The 21,327-nt window shown below is 40.0% G+C and overlaps 2 protein-coding genes across 3 annotated transcripts in view; one reads left to right on the forward strand and one right to left on the reverse strand.

The window, feature by feature from the left end:
- The window catches only part of LOC116430669 (protein obstructor-E), a 119,507-nt gene extending 107,604 nt beyond the window's left edge, over nt 1-11,903 (forward strand). For both annotated transcript variants that reach the window (XM_076371852.1, XM_031985139.2), the window contains 2 exons: nt 5,341-5,751; nt 9,446-11,903. In XM_076371852.1, coding sequence (XP_076227967.1) covers nt 5,341-5,751; nt 9,446-9,756 — 722 coding nt within the window. In that variant the 3' untranslated portion in view covers nt 9,757-11,903. The remainder of the gene's footprint in view (nt 1-5,340; nt 5,752-9,445) is intronic.
- On the reverse strand, nt 11,882-19,950 carry Cpap3-d (cuticular protein analogous to peritrophins 3-D). The gene is made up of 5 exons (XM_031985140.2): nt 19,790-19,950; nt 16,379-16,597; nt 14,353-14,620; nt 12,393-12,527; nt 11,882-12,313 (listed from the first exon to the last, which is right to left on the reverse strand). Exons 1-5 carry the CDS (start codon nt 19,842-19,844, stop codon nt 12,298-12,300), a joined length of 693 nt encoding a protein of 230 aa, XP_031841000.1. The 5' UTR covers nt 19,845-19,950; the 3' UTR covers nt 11,882-12,297.
- Between the last annotated feature and the right edge of the window lie 1,377 nt (nt 19,951-21,327).

Genomic DNA, 21,327 nt, shown 5'->3' on the forward strand with positions numbered 1-21,327 from the left:
CGGGGAGCAGGAGATCATCCCGATAAGATTATCCTGTTTTGCATAAATCGAGTCCTTGACATTCAGACCGGCATTCTAAATCCATCGCGTGTCCCGAAAAACACGTTTCGATGTAAAACGAAGACACGGTGGATCTCCGCGGCAGCAGTGTAATAAGTTACACCTCGCCGCTTACTTAGGGAAACTAAATTTAGGAACTCATTTAGGATCGCGCCGAACGATTCCTGTGTGTCCCGATTTTTTTCTGTTCTGCTTTTAAGGCCCGGAACCGTAGATAGGGAGACCGGCCGTTTGCTCGGCTCGCATTCCACCGAAGAGAGGAAGGAGTTTCATTCTTATTGAAACGCTGCGGCGGGATTCGGATCCTTAAAAGTAGGAGCAACGATTCGTTCAATGATGTAACTCACGAATTATCAGTTGTCATCGTTATAATTTAATCGAGTGACTTCCGATGTTGATTCTCGACCGATTCAATCGCTTGGTGAATAGATATACGAAGAATCCTCGACTGTTTGGATCGATATAAATTCATTGTTTCGTTGATTATCGAATAGTTTCGATCGATAGATTATAGGAATAAGGATTAATTATTCATTATAGCGATAATTATTAATTATTAATTATTCTCTTAAATTCGAATTAAATTTTATTCTTCTGATATCGCTTGGGGAATAGATAAACGAAGAATCTTCGACTGTTTGGATCGATAAATTGATTGTTTCGTTGATTATTGAGTATTTTCAATCGATAGATTATAGGAATAAGAATTAGTCATTCACTATAGCCATGATTATTAATTATTAGTCATTCTCATAAATTCGAATTAAATGTTATTCTTCTGATATCCAATATTAACCAATATTAATTCCATTTCAAACTACCAAAAATTATCCAATCTAGATTCCTTCTTTCGCAATTATTAAAAAGATAACACACATTTCTCCGAGAAATTATTAAAGAAACTAATTCGCCAATGTAAAAATCCAATTATAAATCAATTAAAGTCGCAACAGATGCACCGGTGGACTTTCTACAGAGAAATTTCGAGAAGCTAATTGAACTGCTCGATAGTTTTATCGTTAATGGCGTCGGTGATCGCCGAGGCAGTCGGTTCCCCGATTGACTTCTGATTTATCGAAGTAAGACGAGAGCTACATGGAGCATAGTGAATCGAACCTCGGACTTTGTGGAGCATGGGTACGGAGGAAAGAGGTGCCCTGAAGGTTGCAAGTCAAGGCTAGGCACTTTCACTTGGGAGCGAAGCGTGCTCTCTTGGGAGCGCGGTACGAGCTGGCTTCCCACCTTACTTTACTATTTACTTTTCTACCTGGCCACTGACGACCGGGGGACCGAATTACACCCATTAAAGGAACCCGGAGGTATTACGCCCTCCTCCCCACCCCCTGTGGTTAAACGATTGCGCTGCGACGCGCTGGAACACACCGAGATGAGCAACGTGGAAATTAATCTCCGGTGCAACTGCGTCTCACGATTAGTTAGTTCTTTAAGAAGACGCTTCAGGCTTGACAATTTCTTTGTTGCGGAAGAACTTAATAATCTGCGCGGGAAACTAATGACGAACGGGTGATTTACTTTTTTAGAACAGTTTGTTTGAAATGAATTTTATAACGGAATTGCTGTAGTTCACGCAATTAAACGATGATTATTTGAAAACATTTAAAAGTAGACGAGGGAGTTCGTTTTTAGACAGTTTGTTTGAAATGAATTTTAAACAGAATTGCTGTAGTTTATTCTATTAAACGATGATTATTTGAAAACATTTAAAAGTAGACGAGGAAGTTCGTCTTTAGACAGTTTGTTTGAAGTGAATTTTAAACAGAATTGCTGTAGTTCACGCAATTAAACGATGATTATTTGAAAACGTTTAAAAGTAGACGAGGGAGTTCGTTTTTAGACAGTTTGTTTAAACTGAATTTTAAACAGAATTGCTATAGTTCAATCTATTAGACGATGATTATTTGAAAACATTTCTATTATAAATAATGCTACCTAATGTGACTAGATGAACGTGCAATAATAATGCAATTCAATCTAATGATTCAATATTACAATTTTTCCATTTCGTGTATTCTGCTGTATAAAATCTGTATTCGACGTGTTAAATTAATGAGTTAGATGATTTTGATTAAAATTATTATCGTATAATAAAGGTTACATTTGAATAGTTTATTCGATTTGGAGTGTTTGGTTAATTGCGTTTTACACTGAGTAACGAAGGGTTACTGATGAAGGGTGAAAAGATAGATGGTTTGAAAAATGAGAAATTATGGAGAGTATTATTTTATTCATTTGTTTTACCTTGGGAATATGGTAATGACGTCGTATAAGATTTCCATCGAGTAATCAACGAGAGAAATATTTCTCGTCGAAATTACACGGTCGTAGCGGTGAGAAAGAAATAATGGGTACATCAGAGAAGAAATGTAATAATTTGTATAAATTAATGAACAATTATTTCCAACGTAGAATAACAGTTTCATAACACGTCCGGTCATTCTTGTTTCGCTGATTGTATCATTGTTTTCTCACGGGTGTACCGCGATGATGATGATGATTATAAGGAACATTAACGCCTTTCCAATCGGAGTCGCATCTGAGAAAGTATCGCACGAAGAATTGCATTCTGCATCACGTAAGTAGAATGCATTAGCGCGCCTTGTCGTTTTGATTAAAACGTTCCTGATGACGCGATATACGCGGCGCACAATCGTGCCGTAACTCAGACAATTGAAAAAGCATTCGTAGCGCCGCGGAATTGAAGATAATACCGAATTGTCCCTTGTCAACGCACTGTGCCATTAACAATTAGCGCCGTAAATCAGAAAACTTGACGGAGTAGCGTGCGCAATTCGATAAAGAACTATGCCACGTAGATTCAAATGGAATTTGCAACAATCTTATACAGAAAATGTCATTTCCATTCACTTGTTTCATCGGACGTGCCCATAGAATTGTAGAATCTAGTCAATTATCTCCTTGAAACATCTCAAACTTGGCTACCCTATGAAATACTCACAATCTACGTATCACTGTCGATCCCATCGATCTTTCTACGTTATCGAACAAAGCATCAACCAAAAATATTCACTAAAAATTACACGGATCTCACCGAAAGCCAGAAAAGTGAATAACCTTGATCAACCGCGAGAGGATTCAGAAAAATCGAGGAACATTCGAGCAAATCGGGGAAGGTTCACCGTAAAAATGAGAATTCCAGCGGAATCCCGTTGTTGGAGCACTTTCGTTGGCCGCTGTACGCAATAAGGAACTGAAAGGAGCAACATTATTAACTACTCGGGTGAAAGTAACGTATTACTAGGATAATCTCTGGAAGAATGTCAAATAAACGGCGAAAAGGAGAAAGAGGAATCCGGATTAGAAGATCATCGGGAAATGCACGGTCGACTTTCACCGAGGAAACACAGATACAATTCGGATGTATTCGGTATCTCGAGGAAAATCGGCGATTACAGCGTGTTCACCGTGATCGATGTGCCAACGAACGATGACTCACGGTACGCGCGTTCCGATCGTCGATCGGATCCAACGAGAAATCGCGATACCGCGGCTCACGGCCGTTCTTCGAGGGAACGAAGCGTCGCGCGACTCGGTGTTATTAAGTCGAGTGGCCTTCTTAATGGAATTAACGCGTAATTTCCTGCTCCCGCGTTTCTGCGCGTTCGCTGTCAACTTTTCACTGTCATATGGAATAACTGTAACTAACACGATTTCAAACGCACGAAAGAATCACTGGAAAAGATTGTTTCGAGGAAAGACGAGCCGTTTCTTCGATGAAACTGGCGTTGAGGCATGGAAAATTAACGATATTCGTGTGTTAGTGATTATTGATGAGGAAATTTAATGCGAAACTCAACTTTTCACTGTCGCGTGGAATAACTGTAACTAACACAATTTCAAACGCACGAAAGAATCACTGGAAAAGATTGTTTCGAGAAAAGACGTGTTGTTTCTTCGATGAAACTGACGTCGACGCAAAAATTAACGATATTCGTGTGTTAGTGATTATTGATGAGGGAATTTAATGAATTGAGGTCTTGAGATTGCGGTAAGCAATGCGAATATGTCGATACCAATCGTTTCTTCGCGTCGTTTTCAAGGAATGCCGAAGAGTTAGTCATTGGTCATCGTTGGAATCGGTGGATTAACACTGGAGCTATGGAAATAAGCATTTCCAATTTCTCATTAAAATTAGAAGAGTATTTGCTTGTAAAATAAGTATTTATTATTTTTGGTTCTTATAATTTCGATCAATTGCGAAATGAAAATTCTGAAATAGGTCATCTCGAGCTGTCCCGTGTTTCTAGCGTTAACCAGGCCATCTCAACTGATGTTTGATCTGTGGGCCGCAAGATTTCGTAATTAACGTTCATTAGCGGCGGGCGAGCTTGTCATTCTCTGTTCGAGGAAAGAATTTCCGACTGTAAATCTCTTTTACGAGCGGCTTTTCTCGCCGGGGAGATCCGTTCCATCGATTCCTTCCCGAGTCGATCCCGCTTTCAATTTTTACGAGGTTAGAGACCTCTGCAGTGAACGCTGATATCGGTTTCTTCTCTAATTTTAGATCAGACGGACAGTAAAAAGTCGTTTTCCCCTTGATTTCATGCGATTCTAGAGATGTTTACAAGATTTTCTCTTTCGACCGTCGCTCCCGCTTTCGATTTTCACAAGGCCGAAGGACACCTTTGCTATTTACGCTAAATGTCTCTCCGATTTCGTAAGACCGAATAATTTACATAATAAACGATGCAAATACTAGTCCTCCTTTCGATTCCACAACTTTCCAAGAATCTTTACACAATTCAATTACGAGCCTCCGGAATCCTTGGGCGACAGATGAATTCCCAAGAACTGCATAAAACGCCTCTTCCTAAAACCAAACAACCTGCGCAATTTCGAACAGAATTCAGCTATCGCTACGCCCATTTGAACTTCATTCAAAACTTTAACCCTTAGCAGTCCTATGTCGAGTCAGACTCGACTTTCTATTTTATTGCAACCTCTACATGTTTTAACAATTTTTTCTATATTTGTAGTATCACAATTGTACCATTTAAAGGTAACATTTCAATGACTCCAAAGTATTCTTAATATCGACATTTCTGACCTTGCATGACCTTGAAGGTCACTCCCCAGTATACGAATGAATTTGTCCGAACACACGCTTTTACGCGATATAAACAAAATATACGGCATTCCATGAAAAAAACATTAACTACTTTCTCCTCTTTCATTTTTTTTCTGGTATCCTAACCAGCGTTTCGTGATAAGAAACGTATTCTAACCAGCGTTTCATTCCAGGCTCGCTCGGCCAGAAGCAGCAGCAGGAGGACCCCTGCCAGACGAAGTCCCGCGTGGTCGGCGACATAGAGTACTGCGACCGTTACTGGGAATGCGTGAACGGCCGCCCGGAGCTGTTCGACTGTCCGAACGGCCTCGTGTTCGCCGGCAAACATCGCGGCGTGACCGAGGGCTGCGACTACCCTTGGCGGGCGAATTACTGCGACGGCAAGCGCCAGGCTAACCCGCCGATCCCGGCGGACCACTGCGATTGGCTCTACGGTATATTCGGCCACGAGACCTCCTGCACCAGGTACTGGACCTGCTGGAACGGCACCGCCACCGAGCAACTTTGCATCGGCGGGCTTCTGTACAACGAACGGGCTAGGTCCTGCGACTGGCCCGAGAACGTGGAGGGATGCCAGAAACATCGTGAGTATCGCTGCATCCTGAATGGAATGAACGTTTCCTCTTGGTAATGGTTGCACTGGTCTAACCTCTTGCACTCTGGCCACTTGCGCTAACGAATTGAGAAACGGGATCTCGCGCGAAGAATTTTGTCTTCGCGTGTTATGTATGGGGAATGGATGTATTGATGAGTGATGAATGTGCAATAGGTGAATGACGCGACTGGTGTGAGCGGGTTTTGAATGTTCAAAGCATTGGAATATTCTAGGCTAAATTGATTTTCTCTATATTGACTCTTATGTTAACCCTTTGCACTCCAAAGGTGTTGAACTTGGAAAATTATTTTAAGTTAAAAATTCGGAAGGTTCCCTTGAGTTTCGCTAGAAATAGTGTTAAATCCGTAGAAATAGTGACTTAACCCTTTGCACTTCCAACCCTTGACACAGGAAATCGTAAAGTTCAACCCTTTGCACTCGAGAACTTTTTCACCGGAAATATTCGAAATTTTCCTACGAAATATGGACGACATTCTTCAGCTACCGGAGGCCTAATTAGATTCTTAATGACTATTGTGTAAAAAGTAGTTCGATGTGTCCTACAGAATAATTTCAATTCCAATCGCAGTTTATCGACGAGTTTATTAAGATGTCTGTAGGCGCCGGTTATCGATTTTTGAATGTTTACCCTTCGATCTCGCCGATCCGAGCGACAAGACTCGCGCGTCGAGTCCCGCGACGACCGGCGGCCGAGTGAAAGCCTTAAAATACCCGCCTCGCGGGCTTCTTTAATTTATTTTCGCCTGGAAACAGCTGTTCCACCGTCTCTTACGCAAAACATACCTACATTTTGCCCCGGGGCGATCGTTCGCGATCGTTCTCGCTTTCGAAAGCGAGCGTACACTGCCGTGCACAAGTGTTTGGACACATTCGCAGCGCTAGACATGCGTGAAAGTGAAGTTGCTCTTCCAGCAAAACGTTTTAATACTTTAACGCTCGGTTACTTATCATTCCTAGTATCCTGATACAATAATTATTAATACAATTGATAATATCCTAGAAACTTAGACAGCTCGTTCCTTAAAATTAATTCTATTTGCACAAGTATATGGATCTATTGCACGATCCCTTACAAAAGAATAATCATAATTTAAATAATTCTGAAATAACATTACGTTTATAAAATAACATTCTGCTGACGATGGTAGTCACATGAATATATTAATTTTTTCTGAGAATTTTTCCTTTGCACTCGGAACACTTTCCGAGATAAAGATATTTTGTGAAACTCGAAAAATCATACAAAGCTATTTTTCAATATTTCAAATTCATGCATTATACAACGTATATTAACACGAATGCGCACGATTTCATAGAGCAACGCACACAAAACAGTAGAAATATAATGTCGAATCATTCGATTGAGGTGCGTTATTATTATTGCACTTTCATCTAGCTAAATGTCATCGCATTGAGTAGCATTATTTATAACGCAGAAACGTTTTCATACAATCGTCGTTTAATTAAGTGAACTATAGTAATTCGATTTGGTCGGGGGTCACCGGTGACCCATGGCATTCAACGTGTTAAATATCAAATTTTATAGTACTGCATGAAGTCTGACGGTAAATGAGAGTCACTCGAGTGCAAAGGTTAATTATAATAATTACAATGGATATTCTATTATAACAGAGATGTAAACACTTCACAAATACTTACGCATGGCAGTGTACAACTATGTGTACAACGTACGCACGCGCCGGTTCCATTTCCTTTTTTCGTCGGTCGAAGTCACTGCCCTCCGGGATGAAAAAGAGGTGAGCCACTAATTAGTATTCGAAGTGAACGCTCGTCACGCCTCCGTCCCGGCCCCACGCATCGGTGATTGTCAGCGAGGCAGTAGCTTGACAACTCGAACGAAATCCTCTCGTTGATCGGTACGCCTCGTGAAATTGTTTGCACTTTCAAGATCGCCGCGCCGAGCGTTCCTTTCGACCGCTTCGTATTCTTTAGAATTCAAACGCTTCTTCTCGATGAATCTCGGAGTAATTTCTTTTACGAACTTTCACGGAAACGATTGTAATCCCGTTGGAATCGAACGATTGTAAACGTTATTGCCACAGGAGTTTACGGAATACATTATTTTCTCTCCTAGGAATCGGCGTTTTAGGATGTGTAGGTATGTGGCGCTAATTTATGTCCCCCAGACGCTCAGCGTGAATTAAGATATAGAGGTAGCTTTTTTAACGGTCATTAAAACGGCAGATAAAGAGAGCCGATCGAGTCGAGAGAGACGCGTGAATATAAATCTTCGGGGCGGTATCGGTAAAAAGTTGATTAATATTTACGAGCATCTTTCGGGCCATTGAATAAAACATGCGGCGCGTTTGGTATCGGAGACACATTAGCCTCGAGGTACTTAATTTTGTCCGTGTCCGTGGAATACGTGAACCACCTGAGGATAATATAAAAATCGGTGTACACGTTGCAGTGTAAATTGATTTTCTACGTTGAATATTCATGCGTCATAAGTCGCTTCTAGGAAAGCGTTGCCGTTGCTGCTTTAGTCCCTTGCGAAAGGAGAGGGAGCTGTCCAATAGCGTAAAAGGTGCTTACGCTTGGGAAACCTTCGGCAAAAAACATGCTTGCAATTCAAACTAACAATGTCCCGGTGGAGTTTTGTGTAGATTGTTGATGTGTGCAGTTTGCGGACGCAATGTACGATTAACCCTTTGCACTCGGAAGTATTTCGTTGGAAGTACTTAACGATTTCTAACTAGATGATATTTTTTAAAATTAACTCAAAGAGAAATCGCAAGTTGAGAAACAAAGCTCTTTTATCCCAATACGCACCGATGCATTATACACGGTTCTTAATTCTAATAATTATATGATTAATTATTAGATATCATATTAATTATATAATTAATTATTAGATATCAGTGATTATATAAATAATTGTTGGATATCATATTAATTTTATATTTAATTATTAGATATCATACTAATTATATGATTAATTATTAGATATCATATTGATTATATAAATAATTGTTGGATATCATATTAATTTTATATTCAATTATTAGATATCATACTAACTATATGATTAATTATTAGATATCACACTGATTATGTAATTAATTATTAGATATCAGTGATTATATAAATAATTGTTGGATATCATATTAATTTTATATTTAATTATTACATATCATATTAATCCCTTTTCCTATGATTTCTTTCACACCTCTGCTTAATAAACCTACATTACCATTAACAGTTCAGTAAAAAAAGAAAATAATTCGTTGTGTATAATGCGTTATGCAAGGTATAATAAATATCAAATTTTACAATTTCACTTCACCAAACCAGCTGATGACTGAGAGTCACCTCTCGAGTGCAAAGGGCTAAACTGTTACTAAATATTGAAAGAATTCGGTATCCGTCAAATTGACGGGTTGAGCGCCGGCAACGTATCGGCCACTTAGCCCAAACGGCTTGCATCTGATCAATGAGTAGCCAAAAGAAATATTCAAAACACACAATTCCATAAAATAGTACATTTTAATTGCATACTCGTCAAGCCCAGAAATTCAAATCCAGAAATCCGCGTTATTGCCTGCGCTCAATGCGTGTTCTCGAGTTCCGCCGAGAAAACGCGCTGCGCGGCCCGTTACACGGCGTCGTCTCCGATTACACGTAACCGTATCCACCGACAGCTCTGTGCAACGACGACGCGAACGGCAACGTCCCGCTGGGCAAGTCCTGCAACCGTTACTGGCAATGTCAAGGCGGCTACCCGCGGCTGCAGAGGTGCCCGGCGATGCTGGTCTTCGACCGGAGGTCGCTGAGGTGCGTGGTCCCGCCCACGGAGGACTGCGACGTGCCGACGACACCGCCGAACCTCGAGGGCGACCTGCCGGAGGGCAGGAACGAGCAGGAGCCGGAAGAGGAGAACCTGCCGCCGGGCGTGCCGCCATTGCCCGCCGGCGCGCTGCCGATCCCCCTTCGACCCCGTCCCAGAAACTAAATCCCCCCCGCTCGGTGTAGATAGAAATTAGATCGAAGAACCAATTCGAACTGACACTAGAACTACCGCAAGCGAAACTATGATGACAGCCAGCTCAGGCTACTTTGTTCAACAGTTATCAGGGAAATCGAGGGAACAGATGGTGTCTAACTCCATTGTTGGAATCGATTCGATTCCTATAAAGGGAATCAGTTTTAAGCAGCCATATTGTTGGCTTCGTTAATTGAACGTTTCGACGATGGACGGTTGAATACAAATTATTGGATGATACTGGGGAGACTTTATAGCATGATTCTCGATGCTTGCTACGAGTACTAAACTGAATTTCGGTGATCGGTAGTTCTAGTGTTAAGGGGGTCGGTCGCGACCCTGGAACCCATGAGATCGCTGCCAGAATTCTCGACGCCCAGCGCGTCGGGAGATCGTGTCTCGTGAGAGAATGGTTGTTAACACGTTTCGCGCCTTTTATTTCTTGGTTTCTAAGGGTACGATCGTGGGAAGCGATTCTTTGTGGTGAAGATTGAAAGGGTGTAATGTCTCGGTCTTCGAGAGAATTTGCGAAGTCTGCCATGCTCGTGTTCATTTCGTTTAGGAGCCCTTGTCTTTATCGGGTAGGAAGCTTCAGAAGAAATTGTTAGAATTGATCGTCTCGAGAGCGGAAACCTGAATCAACCGATTTTATTCTGCACTCTCGATTTCTCCGGCATAAAGAATCGCTTTCCACGAGGTCGCGTTGCGCTTTCGGTCGCAATTTGTATGAATGTGGTCGAGGATGTCGAGCGATTTTCACTGTTTGCAATGGAAAAAGGAAAGGCAGAGATGGAAACGATCGGTTACGCGGAGCAGCGCGACTCGGGGAATATGTAAATCCCGCGGGACCGGCGCGAAACCTGTTGAATTAAGATTCTTTTTTATATTCACCGCTTCGTTATAGGATTTTTTTGTAGTCGACGTGGTCGGAAGGAGCAGATATTATTATTCTATATTTTTCGTCTGTTTGTTCTCCTCCCTTTTCCCCCCGATTCCCCCTTACCGATCGGCGGGTTCGTCGATCGTTTATCGTGCACGTGCCGTAGGTTAAGAGGATTCGATCGTATCGAGCACGTTTTATCTTTTTCTTTGTTTAAACCGATCCTCCGATCACTGGACTGGGCATCTTCACGCATTCGCCGCGCGTCGAAATTGAAACACGGAGAACGCGTGCATTAACCGGTTCACTGTGCTCGACGAATGTACTCGTCATCTTGGAACAAGCAGTTCCTTCAACGATTCATTCGTTTTTCGAACAAATGTAATTCTTTATCGTTTACTTGAATCTTTTGGTTTGAATGTGTGAGTCGCTCAGAAGTCAGTGCGATTTATTTTGGAAAACATTGAGAAAGTTAGTATTCTCTTGAGCTATTTTTGGCTTAAATATTTTCTAAAGCTATAAAAGAAAGGCTTTCTGATATAGAATGAAACGAAGAATCGAGTAAATCCTTTGATAGCTGAAAAGAATATTATTCCATTACAATTTAGAAAAATCAGAGAACCGAAAGATCGACTTAATCTTAAGCTACAAAAAGAAAGGCTTTCTGATATAGAATAAAACGAAGAATCGAGTAAATCCTTTAATAACTGAAAAGAATATTATTCCATTAAAATTTAGAAAAATCAGAGAACCGAAAGATCGACTTAACCTAAAGCTACAAAAAGAAAGGCTTTCTTATATAGAATGAAACGAAGAATCGAGTAAATCTTTTAATAACTGAAAAGAATATTATTCCATTAAAATTTAGAAGAATCAGAAAATATCAAATCGACTGAACTTTTCGAGCGACTCATACGAAACTGAATTCCACAGTTGAAGCTGGTTAACCAAAATTCATGCTTCCATTTGATCGTCAGTTCGAGGAATCTAGTCGGCGAGATAAACTGACCGTTGCGAATGATCGTTGTCCGGGAGATCCGCTTAAAGATGCGCGGCCTATTAATCGTCCGCGAGGATCGCTTAACCAGCATCACCATCTGTTCTATATCATTCTTATAGTCGAAATGTAAATACTATTTTCGCCTTAGTCGTAAGACAGTTTACTATACCGGGACGTTCGCACATGTACGATTGTAGTACTCGTTGAAATAAAGTGTACGTTGTATATGTTTTTTTTTTCGTACTCGTGTCCACATTTTATTCGAACATGTTCGTTGTACATATCGTTGCTTCTTCGTCGAATAATTTACGCCCGGCCGAGCGGGCCGGTTGATTGTTGAGCTTTGCAAGAAAATCGAATTGATCCGGTTCGATCGACGCGATGGGAATTTTACATTGACGTTTCTTTTCCGATTTCACGTGAATACTTTCGTTCGGAGATCGCTCGCGGTTCCGATGATAAATATCCGAACAGGATTACGTTGTACCTTTCAGCCGTCCCATAATTCTGTCTCGCTGTTTTCCGAGTGATCGTTCAAATTACCGGTTGCAGGGGAATGTTGAAGACTTCCGGATTTCGGGAGGTCGCGACTGCTGCTCGACGACCGCTCGATTACGCTTCCCTATGTTATTTAAAGGTTATTGGCACTGGAACAGAGAAGATTTTGTTCGTAGAATGTTGCTCGCGTGCTTTTCGTTGGATAGTTGGATTTTGTTGATAAAGTACCAGTGAGGAAGCTCGTCGGGTTCCAGGCAGGACAGGCTCACGGAGTCGAAGAGCTTGTGGTCTCCGCAGGTGAGCAGGCGAGGATGGCCGTCGACGCAGGTAATCAGTCTACCGCAGTCACCGGGTACCGGGAATCTGAAAAATAAATGCGGTATCAACCCTTCGCACTCGAGAGGTAACCTGATTTGATGAAAATTATAAAATTTGGTATTTAACACTAGGTTCACGGAACGCGTCAATTTGAAGCAGATTGAATTTTATAAACATTTGGTAAATGTTTCAATCGGTTTTCGTTGATCCAATTACACGAATATGAATCCCTACGATTGAAAGAAATCATAGGAAAAGGGATTAATATGATATCTAATAATTAATTATATAATCAATATGATACTCTAATAATTAAATATGAAATTAATATGATATCCAACAATTATTTATATGATCAATATGATATCTAATAATTAATTATATAATTAGTATGATATCTAATAATTGAATATAAAATTAATATGATACCAAATAATTAATTATATAATTAGTATGATATCTAGTAAATAATCATATAATCAATATGGTATCTAATAATTAATCATATAATTAGTATGATATCTAATAATTAATCATATAATCAATATGATATCTAACACAGAATTATCAAGAGAAAAAAGAAGTGCAGAACAACCTCGGAGTGCAAAGGGTTAACATGGCCGACGCGGAACGGAGCGTGTCTACTTATAAGACACGCGTTCCCCAGCAGGCGCGCGGGCGCGGTGGACCGGTTTTTAATTTGCGCGCCGGTTAAACGTAAATCGCTTGATATTTAAGAAGTCCGGCTCGTTTCGCTCTCGACCGAAACACGCGCAGTATTTTCTGCGACTCTTTCACCGGCGATGTTGTTTATCGAGAAAGGCGTCCGCCGACTTTCACGCGTTTTATGCCTTTTTGCCGGGCCGCGCGCGCAACAACTTGCCGGTGGAAATAAAAAAAGCACGATCGCCGGCGATTCCTTTTTTTTTCCACCTAACGTCTTTCCCGCTTCTCGGAATTGCACGAGGAAAAAAAGTATGTTACGACCGCCGTTCCCCCCGGGGGTAAGGTGAATACTTTCCGCGATGGAAAATAATGGCCGCCCCTTTAGGCCCGAGTCGTTATAAATTTCTTGGGCGGGAATGATAATGGAAAGTGTACTTAACACATTGCGTGCGGGCCATGTTGTTCGTTTCAACTTAGATCGGTTACATTCGATTCGTGTATTTATTATTCAATGTTGTCGAGAGTTTCCATTGCAAATAGAAATACTTTCAATCAGCAAAGGGAATCAGCTATCTACTTTTATCAAAAATGTTAATGAAGTTGTACAAGTGTTTATTTATTTTATTTTTTATTTCAAATTTAATATTATTCTCCTGTTATCAAGTGTTATACTTTGGAGCAAAGATTGATGTAGAATATACCTTTAAACACAAAGTTTCTGCTTCTAAAAACATTCAGTCAAAATGAGGTTTGTACTTATCCTAACCTGAAAGTCAATGTAAAGTGTTAATTTCAAAACTGGCACGTGACTGCTAGATCACTGCTTAGACTGCTTAGTCTAGACATCTAGACTAAGAAATTCAGCTAGTTCATTCTATCGTTTTTCTCAATCCATTTCCTGTCGGTTTCGTTTCCTAATTCCTATTCGATCGGTAATTTACTTGTAACGTTACAGGTAACCAATCAAAACTATAAAACTGTAAGTTAACCCTTTGAACTCTGTGGGCTGCAATATTGCACAATTGTAATATTAAATATTTCAATGAATCTTAAAGAAACTAGAAGAAATGTTGTAGCATTTCTAACTTAAAACATTTCTAAAAAACTTCCGAGTACAAAGGGTGAAAAATTTATCGAACATAAATTCTAAAGAATAATAAATATCTCTTGATCGTAAAACAACACTACTCAGAAAGAAACGTACCTCGGGTAAGGCCAGAATTTAGCGGCCGCGCTGTGGGGTGGCACTTTGTGCGGGCACTTGAAGCCGACGATTTCCTCCGGGTTGCAGTAGGGCAGCAGTTGATCCGGCCAGACGCACGTGTGACTCTTCGGCTCGTACACTAATCCGGCGTCGCACTGCGTGTCCTTCGGAATACCGTGGACGCATTTAATGTAGTTAGTGCTGCATGAGTCGCTGGCGGGGTACATGCCGAATTGGTACTCGCAGCCGGGACTGCTGATCGGAGTGACTGGAAACGACGTTTCGTAACGTTACAATGTACTCTTGAAATTTAACCAGTTAACACGTTGAACGCCGCACGATTTCATACCGTCGAATACGCAAGATGAGAAAAATATGATATTAAATCGTTTAATTGATTTGCATCATTATTATCGCACGGTGATCTAGGTTAATGTCATCGTATTAGGTAGCATTATTCGTAATGTAGAGATGTTTTCAAATAATCATGGTTTAATTGAGTGAGCTATAGTAATTCAACGTGTTAAAATATTTAATAGTACAACTGGTGCAATATTGGAGCCTACAGAGTTCAAAAGGTTAAAACTAATCATTAATTCTTAGCAATTAATACCATTAGTCTTTAGTAATTAATAATATTAACCTCTAGTGATTAATAATATCAGTTTTTAATCATTAATAATATCAATTCTTCATAATTAATAGTGTTAATTCTTAATAATTCTTTAACAAGTCCTTTTTCTTAATAAATTATTTACTACAAAGTAGTTGTATCGATCATAGTTGGGAGATTCAGGAGAGTTAATCTATTTAGTGAAGTAAGAGATTGATTTACTTCAAAATTCGAAGTCAATGTACTTCAGTTTGTAATCGAATTACTGGATTGAAGCTGTTTTGGTCCAACATTTAGCTACTAACGTCAAATTATTTCAGTTCAAGGTTCAACCACTAGAATCGAAGTGTTTATTGTGAACTTTCACAAGTCGAATCACTAGAATTAAACAATTTCACACGGAAATATAACGATCAAATCCGAACGATTGCAGAAGCTAGTCTGCGGTGGAATAAAAAATAATATTAGCCCGTGCCAGATCTGCATGATGAATGGTCCCAGCGTGACACAGTGAGGCAAGGTTACTAAAATTGTTCAGTCACGCAACTTTTACTTTCTTTCACGGGTGCCACGCGTGGTCATAAGTTTCTTTGGAGCGAAATCTGAAGCGCAGCTTTCTCAGCACACGAACAACTCAGTTTTAACCGAAGCCTTCGGGTGCACGTTGACGAGGTTCACTGAATTTATCGCTAACATTCGCTGCCTCGGTATACACAATGTGATAAATATTAAATATACCGTGCCATTAATTCGAAATTAATTAGACTACATTTTGAATAAAATCCAAATTTCCTATATCACTATATTTTACCTGTATTTCTTATAATATACCATATTGAAATTTCTGTATTATACTACACTGTAAATAAAATAAATAATTATACAAAGCTCAGATAATTAAATAAAATTCTAACATTCTTATGTGAAATGAATCACACTTTATTTCCAAATTTCCTATATTACTATATTTCTCCTATATTTATTATAATATACCATAATCTCTGTATTATACTGCACTGTAAATAAAATAAATAATTATACAAAGCTCAGATAATTAAATAAAATTCTAACATTCTTATGTTGAAATCTCTATATTATACTACACTATAAATAAACTAAATAATTGTACAAAACTCGCATAATCAAATAAAATTCTAACATTCTTATGTCACTCTTACTTCATCGGAACCTACACCGAAAGAAATAAGTTCCTAATCAACCAGGACCTTCGTAAATGAACGAAAAAGAAAAATTACATTTGAATAAAATATCGCTATGTTAAGTATATTCGTTGCTAGATCAATTTAATATGCAGAGGTCCGTCCACCGATGAAAGATAAACCGTCGCTCGCGCCGCTGCGCGTGCTTGTTATGACATTGTAGCGATTATCGAGAACGCAACGCGATACTTACGGTCAGCCTTGCGATCCCCGCATTTTACCGCCCAGTGATAGTTGCAGTGATCGTGCACAGCTCCATGGCCGTCGAAAAGCAGTCCGTTCTCGCAATATTCGAGGGTCAGGGTGCCGTTGGTGCATAGGAAAAACGCGTTGCAGATCTCCGGGTGAGCGTACGCGTGGGTGCCGTACGGATCCGGGCAGGGCGGCGCTCCCAAAAGGGTTGCTGCCTCGGCTGAAGGACAAACGAACTCTTTGCCTTACAATATCGTGTCGAACACGAGGCAAAAATTTCTAATACGGTTTAACATAAATATTGAGTTGTGTTGACACATTGCGCACCGGTAAAGAAATCTCGTTTTTATTTAAAGACATTAGCTATGCTCGCTGATTACCACAGTATTGAAAGAATATAAAATTTCATTCGAATTGATTGTCTATTTAAAATGTGTTACATAACAATATATCTGAGTTTTTCTATGTATGTATAAGTTGGACTTAGTGAGAATTGCCATTGCAATTTAGTTTTCTGAAAATTAGCCGGTACGCGATGTAAGTTTGAATGATGAATTGTTCTTGTTAATAGTTTGTATGGTTTATACTGAATCTATAGGAAGAGGATGAAATGATTTCTTTTAGTACATTATTAACGATAAATAGTTCTGCATCTGTGAAATTAAATTGGAAGGCAAGGGGTTAATAGGAGATTTCATCGAACAGAATAGACAAATCGAAAAGTAATATTAAATCATTCGATTGAATTGAATTATTATTGCATGTTCATCTAGCTGAATGTCACCGCATTAGACGGCATTATTTATAATATAGAAATCTTTTCAAATAATCATAGTTTAACTGAGTGAATTATAGTAATCAGTGTCGATGACAGTACACGCGAAATGCTTGAAATCTTAACCCCTTGCCCTATGATTTGTTTCTTAACCCCTTGCCTTATAACAACGTGTCAGACTCGTGGTGAAGATTTTAAAGAGAATCCTACAAACATAAATATTACTTAATTTTTGTGCATACAAATTGAATGGTACTCTTCTGTTACGAATTATTATAGCTTAGAGCAAACATAGATGTAGAATGTGCCTAGGATTTTTGTCTTTTTTCAATCAATTTTTAATAACAAAGTAGGCGTGTCGATCATAGTTGAGAAAGGAATTGTAGGTCAAGAGGTTAACTATGATCGATACAGCTACTTTATCGTGAATAATTGATTGAGAAAAGGAAAAATGATGCTTATTCTATATCTACGTTTATTCAAGAGGTTATTATCGGTTAATAATAGAAAAGTGATATTTTATTTATATTTGAAAAAAGTAAATAAGAATTTTATTTTTAGTCTGACACGATATTGTAGGTTATGGGGTTAATCCTTTGCAGTGGAAAGTTTTTCACTGGATATAGTCGACATTTTTCGACGAGATATAGAAAATTTATAAAAAGCATTTCTAAAAATATCTTAAACTAATTTTTAGAAATTAATTCTCCTGATTTCGTGATAATTTATGAAATGAGCGAATGATTTGTTTTGAATAAATTTATCATCTATTTACACGACAATCGAACAATAATTAACAAATACATGATCATGATTCTTAATGATTTTCTCCCGGCTTTGAGTGAAAAATGGAACGTTCCAAAATACTGGGGGAATATTTCAATTAGAAATGGACTTACAATGAAGCTTTTCTAAATAATTAGCAAGAAATGTGTTCAAATGAGAAAAATGATGATTAAACTGTACCGAGCAACGAGAATAACGTCTTAGAACAGCAGAGAGCGAAACGTAAAAACCAGAATCGAAGGCTGCGTACGGACGGTCAACCGGAAGTCACGTAGCGCCGCCATTTTATTCCGCATGGCGGAGCACGGGCGCAGAAGACACTAAAAAAACGTAAAAAGCGATGCATTTATGCGTGGATCGAGTCGAACGTTGACTTTTCTTTGTGCGAGAGAAACGTTCGAGGCGAATAAAGTTATAAATGGCTTCTTTGATATCGATGGCGGCCACAATAGAAAGGAAATAGAGTAGGGACGAGGAACAAGGAGAAAGGAAAACCGATCTAGCGTGTTAATAGAAAGAGAAACTTGTACACCTTCATAACATTCGTCGCGCACAAAAACTCGCAGATTCATTTACACGTGAATTAATCAATTCCAATAACCGCCGCTCTTATTACGCCATTAAGAAGATTTATTACGTCACTCGAGTATCAAACACGTCGTTAATATTAAGATCCTCTTAAAAACAAATAAACCAGATGTTCACTAAGCAAGATCCTAATGTGTTAAAGCAAACAGAATTTAAGGAAAATTGAATATTTACGTAGCATTAAACAACAAAACCTCTGACACAGTTTTACAAAGATAAAAAAAAGATAAAGAAGTCAGTTCGATCATCAAAGATACTCAAAAAGTCAACGACACAACGACCATGTCCAACAGGCACATTCATAAAGAAGAAACAACGACGCAAGTCAAAGATCTCCGTATCCAGCGACCTTTCGTCAGCTGTTTTGCATAACCAAAAACCGTTACGTGAACAAACAAACATGGCAACCGTACAGCGACCTCGTCAATGCCTAAAGTACCAATCACAGAAATACCAAAACCGCTCCTAGCATGGATCACTAAAAAACCTCACGATCCTCCACGATCAACAGTACCCAAGATGATCCTATAGAACAGCGTCACCCAGTACCATAAATAATCTCCCAATTATCCAACGATCCTCTAGTACCAGCCGAGTCTACCGCAATAGAAGAATCCCATAAGCAGCCAGTAAATCACTCGAGCCAAAGAAACCCGAGACAACCGAGAAACCGCAGAAGAATCGGGATCCCGCTCGAGGAGGCGGCTGGAACATCGAAAAGAGACGTCTAGCCCCGATCCGGGCCGTGTACACGCATGAATAATGCCGCTCAGGCAGATCGGCGCGATACGGCGCCGGAATAACAGACGAGGAAGCCTCGAAGCGTGGTGCACCGCCATTATATCATAGGTCGCCGGCGACGTAACCATATGGCGAGGAAAAGAGGCCCAGCTCGGGCAGGACTGTTAGTGAAAGCTATTGAAATTCTGCCACGTGGGTGTCGCAACGTAACTCCGGCCCAGAGAGAAAGAGATGATGATGATGATGATGATGATGATGATGATGATGATTGCACACGCCTGCCGGGATGCAGCCCGGAGAACGGCGATGCACCGTTCGAGGCGCGTCGTGGGGGACCGGGATGCGGTCGCTTCGTTGAGTAGACGCGGAACGTGAAACGGGATCGACCAGTGAATGATGATGATGACGACGATGACGATGAAGACGATGAAGATGATAATGGTGATAATAACGACGACGATGAGGTGATGTCGAGTGGCAGTCGCAGAGATGTCGAGAGACGATCGCAGGGGAAAAACTTACCGGAGGCAAGGCAGGCCGCCAGGGCCAATAAGGTCGCGATCCTCGGATAGCTCATAGTACACGGGGCTCGGGGTATGATCCGGCACGGGTCGACTCTGACTACTGACACTTAGTTATCGACCTCGGGACAGAGAGCTTCTCCCTTCACTTGCTCGGTACCCGCTTCGCTCTTTCGCGTTCACCCCACCCGGTGATCGTTTCCCCGCGACCCAGGCTCGCGCGCGCGAGATCGTGCGCTCTCGGTTCCCATGGCGAATAGAGCCGAGCAACGGCTCCCGGGATTTTGGTACCTTGTTAACCCCTTGCTTCACGAGTGTTTGATGGTGTTGCAGGGGGCAATTTGGAATTCGAAATATTCACGCGCGTGAACGAAATAGCAGGAATATTGTGGTAAATATTGTGATGTAATATTGACAATTATGTGTAAATTGTTAATGAGAAAGTTGAGGGAGGAAGGGGTCAAGGGGTTGATACAAATATTATTCTGAATGCGAGTTATATATTATTCTGGTATCGATGATTATAGCTTAGAGAACACGGTAATATGGAGTAAGACTGGAATTTGCTCTGGTTTTCAATGAATTATTGATAACGAAGTAGTTAGATCGATCACAGTTCAGAATCATAGGACAAGGGGTTAACGCTAAACCTACCGAGTTAAATTGACTTTTCAAAATTCTTCTATAGCAACTGCAAGAGTGCGTCTATCGAGACTTTAATTGATTTACAATTCAGTTTGTGTATTGCTAAATTGGTTTCTTGAATGATTTCTCAGAGGAATATCTGTTATCTTTTTAATAATCGCAAAAAGAAGAAATCAGGAATGGGTCGTTTTGGGATTTTGTTCTTGATAGTCTATTGAGAAGACTTTTAGAAACATTGTATAGATAGATTTGATTTATAATATAATCGTTGGTATCAGGATGAGGTTCGATCTAAATTCGAAAGAATTGGGTCATGTTTACGTTTGTTAAATTCTGTTTGAAACTTTCACCGTGATTCTAATGAAAAGCTTGTTTCCGCTTAACACGTTCGGCAAGTGTTTGTTTCAAATAACTAACAATAAATCTTCTAAAGAAAATATTAAATGAAACTGAAAGGAGTCGTTGAGTTCCTAAATATAATGTCGTAGTTTAATTTCTAGCAACAATATCTATAGAATCAATTTCGCAAATATGTGACGCTAGCGAACGTGTTAACCGCCATCTTGTTTCAACGGTTGGAAGTCGGAAATTTGAATTATATCGATGAACACGTGTTGCAGTGTTTGCGATTGCAACCTGGGATTGGAGAATTTATGTAGGATATCTGTCCAGAGTGCCGAGAGAATTGTAAAGATGTTTTATCGATGCAGGAACGGTTGTTTTCGACGTGGATCATTGAACTCTCGGAGATCCTGGATTCGTACGGCTCGCACGCCAGAAGAACTCGTCCCCGTTTCGCCGACATTTCGAAAAGTGAAGAAACTTGTAATCCGTCGCTTCTGGATTCCGGATAAATTGCATAATAAAACGAAACAGATCTTTCCCCATCGTGGA

Source organism: Nomia melanderi, chromosome 11 (assembly GCF_051020985.1).
Source record: "Nomia melanderi isolate GNS246 chromosome 11, iyNomMela1, whole genome shotgun sequence".
NCBI lineage: Eukaryota > Metazoa > Arthropoda > Insecta > Hymenoptera > Halictidae > Nomia > Nomia melanderi.

What these genes read in the sequence shown, in the direction of transcription:
- Cpap3-d (XM_031985140.2), bottom strand. Translation starts at nt 19,844, where the DNA reads ATGAGCTATCCGAGGATCGCGACCTTATTGGCCCTGGCGGCCTGCCTT. An exon ending in GGCGGCCTGCCTTGCCTCCG is followed by an intron (nt 16,598 to 19,789) that starts GTAAGTTTTTCC and finishes TTTGTCCTTCAG; the next exon opens with CCGAGGCAGCAACCCTTTTG. An exon ending in CGGGGATCGCAAGGCTGACC is followed by an intron (nt 14,621 to 16,378) that starts GTAAGTATCGCG and finishes CGTCGTTTCCAG; the next exon opens with TCACTCCGATCAGCAGTCCC.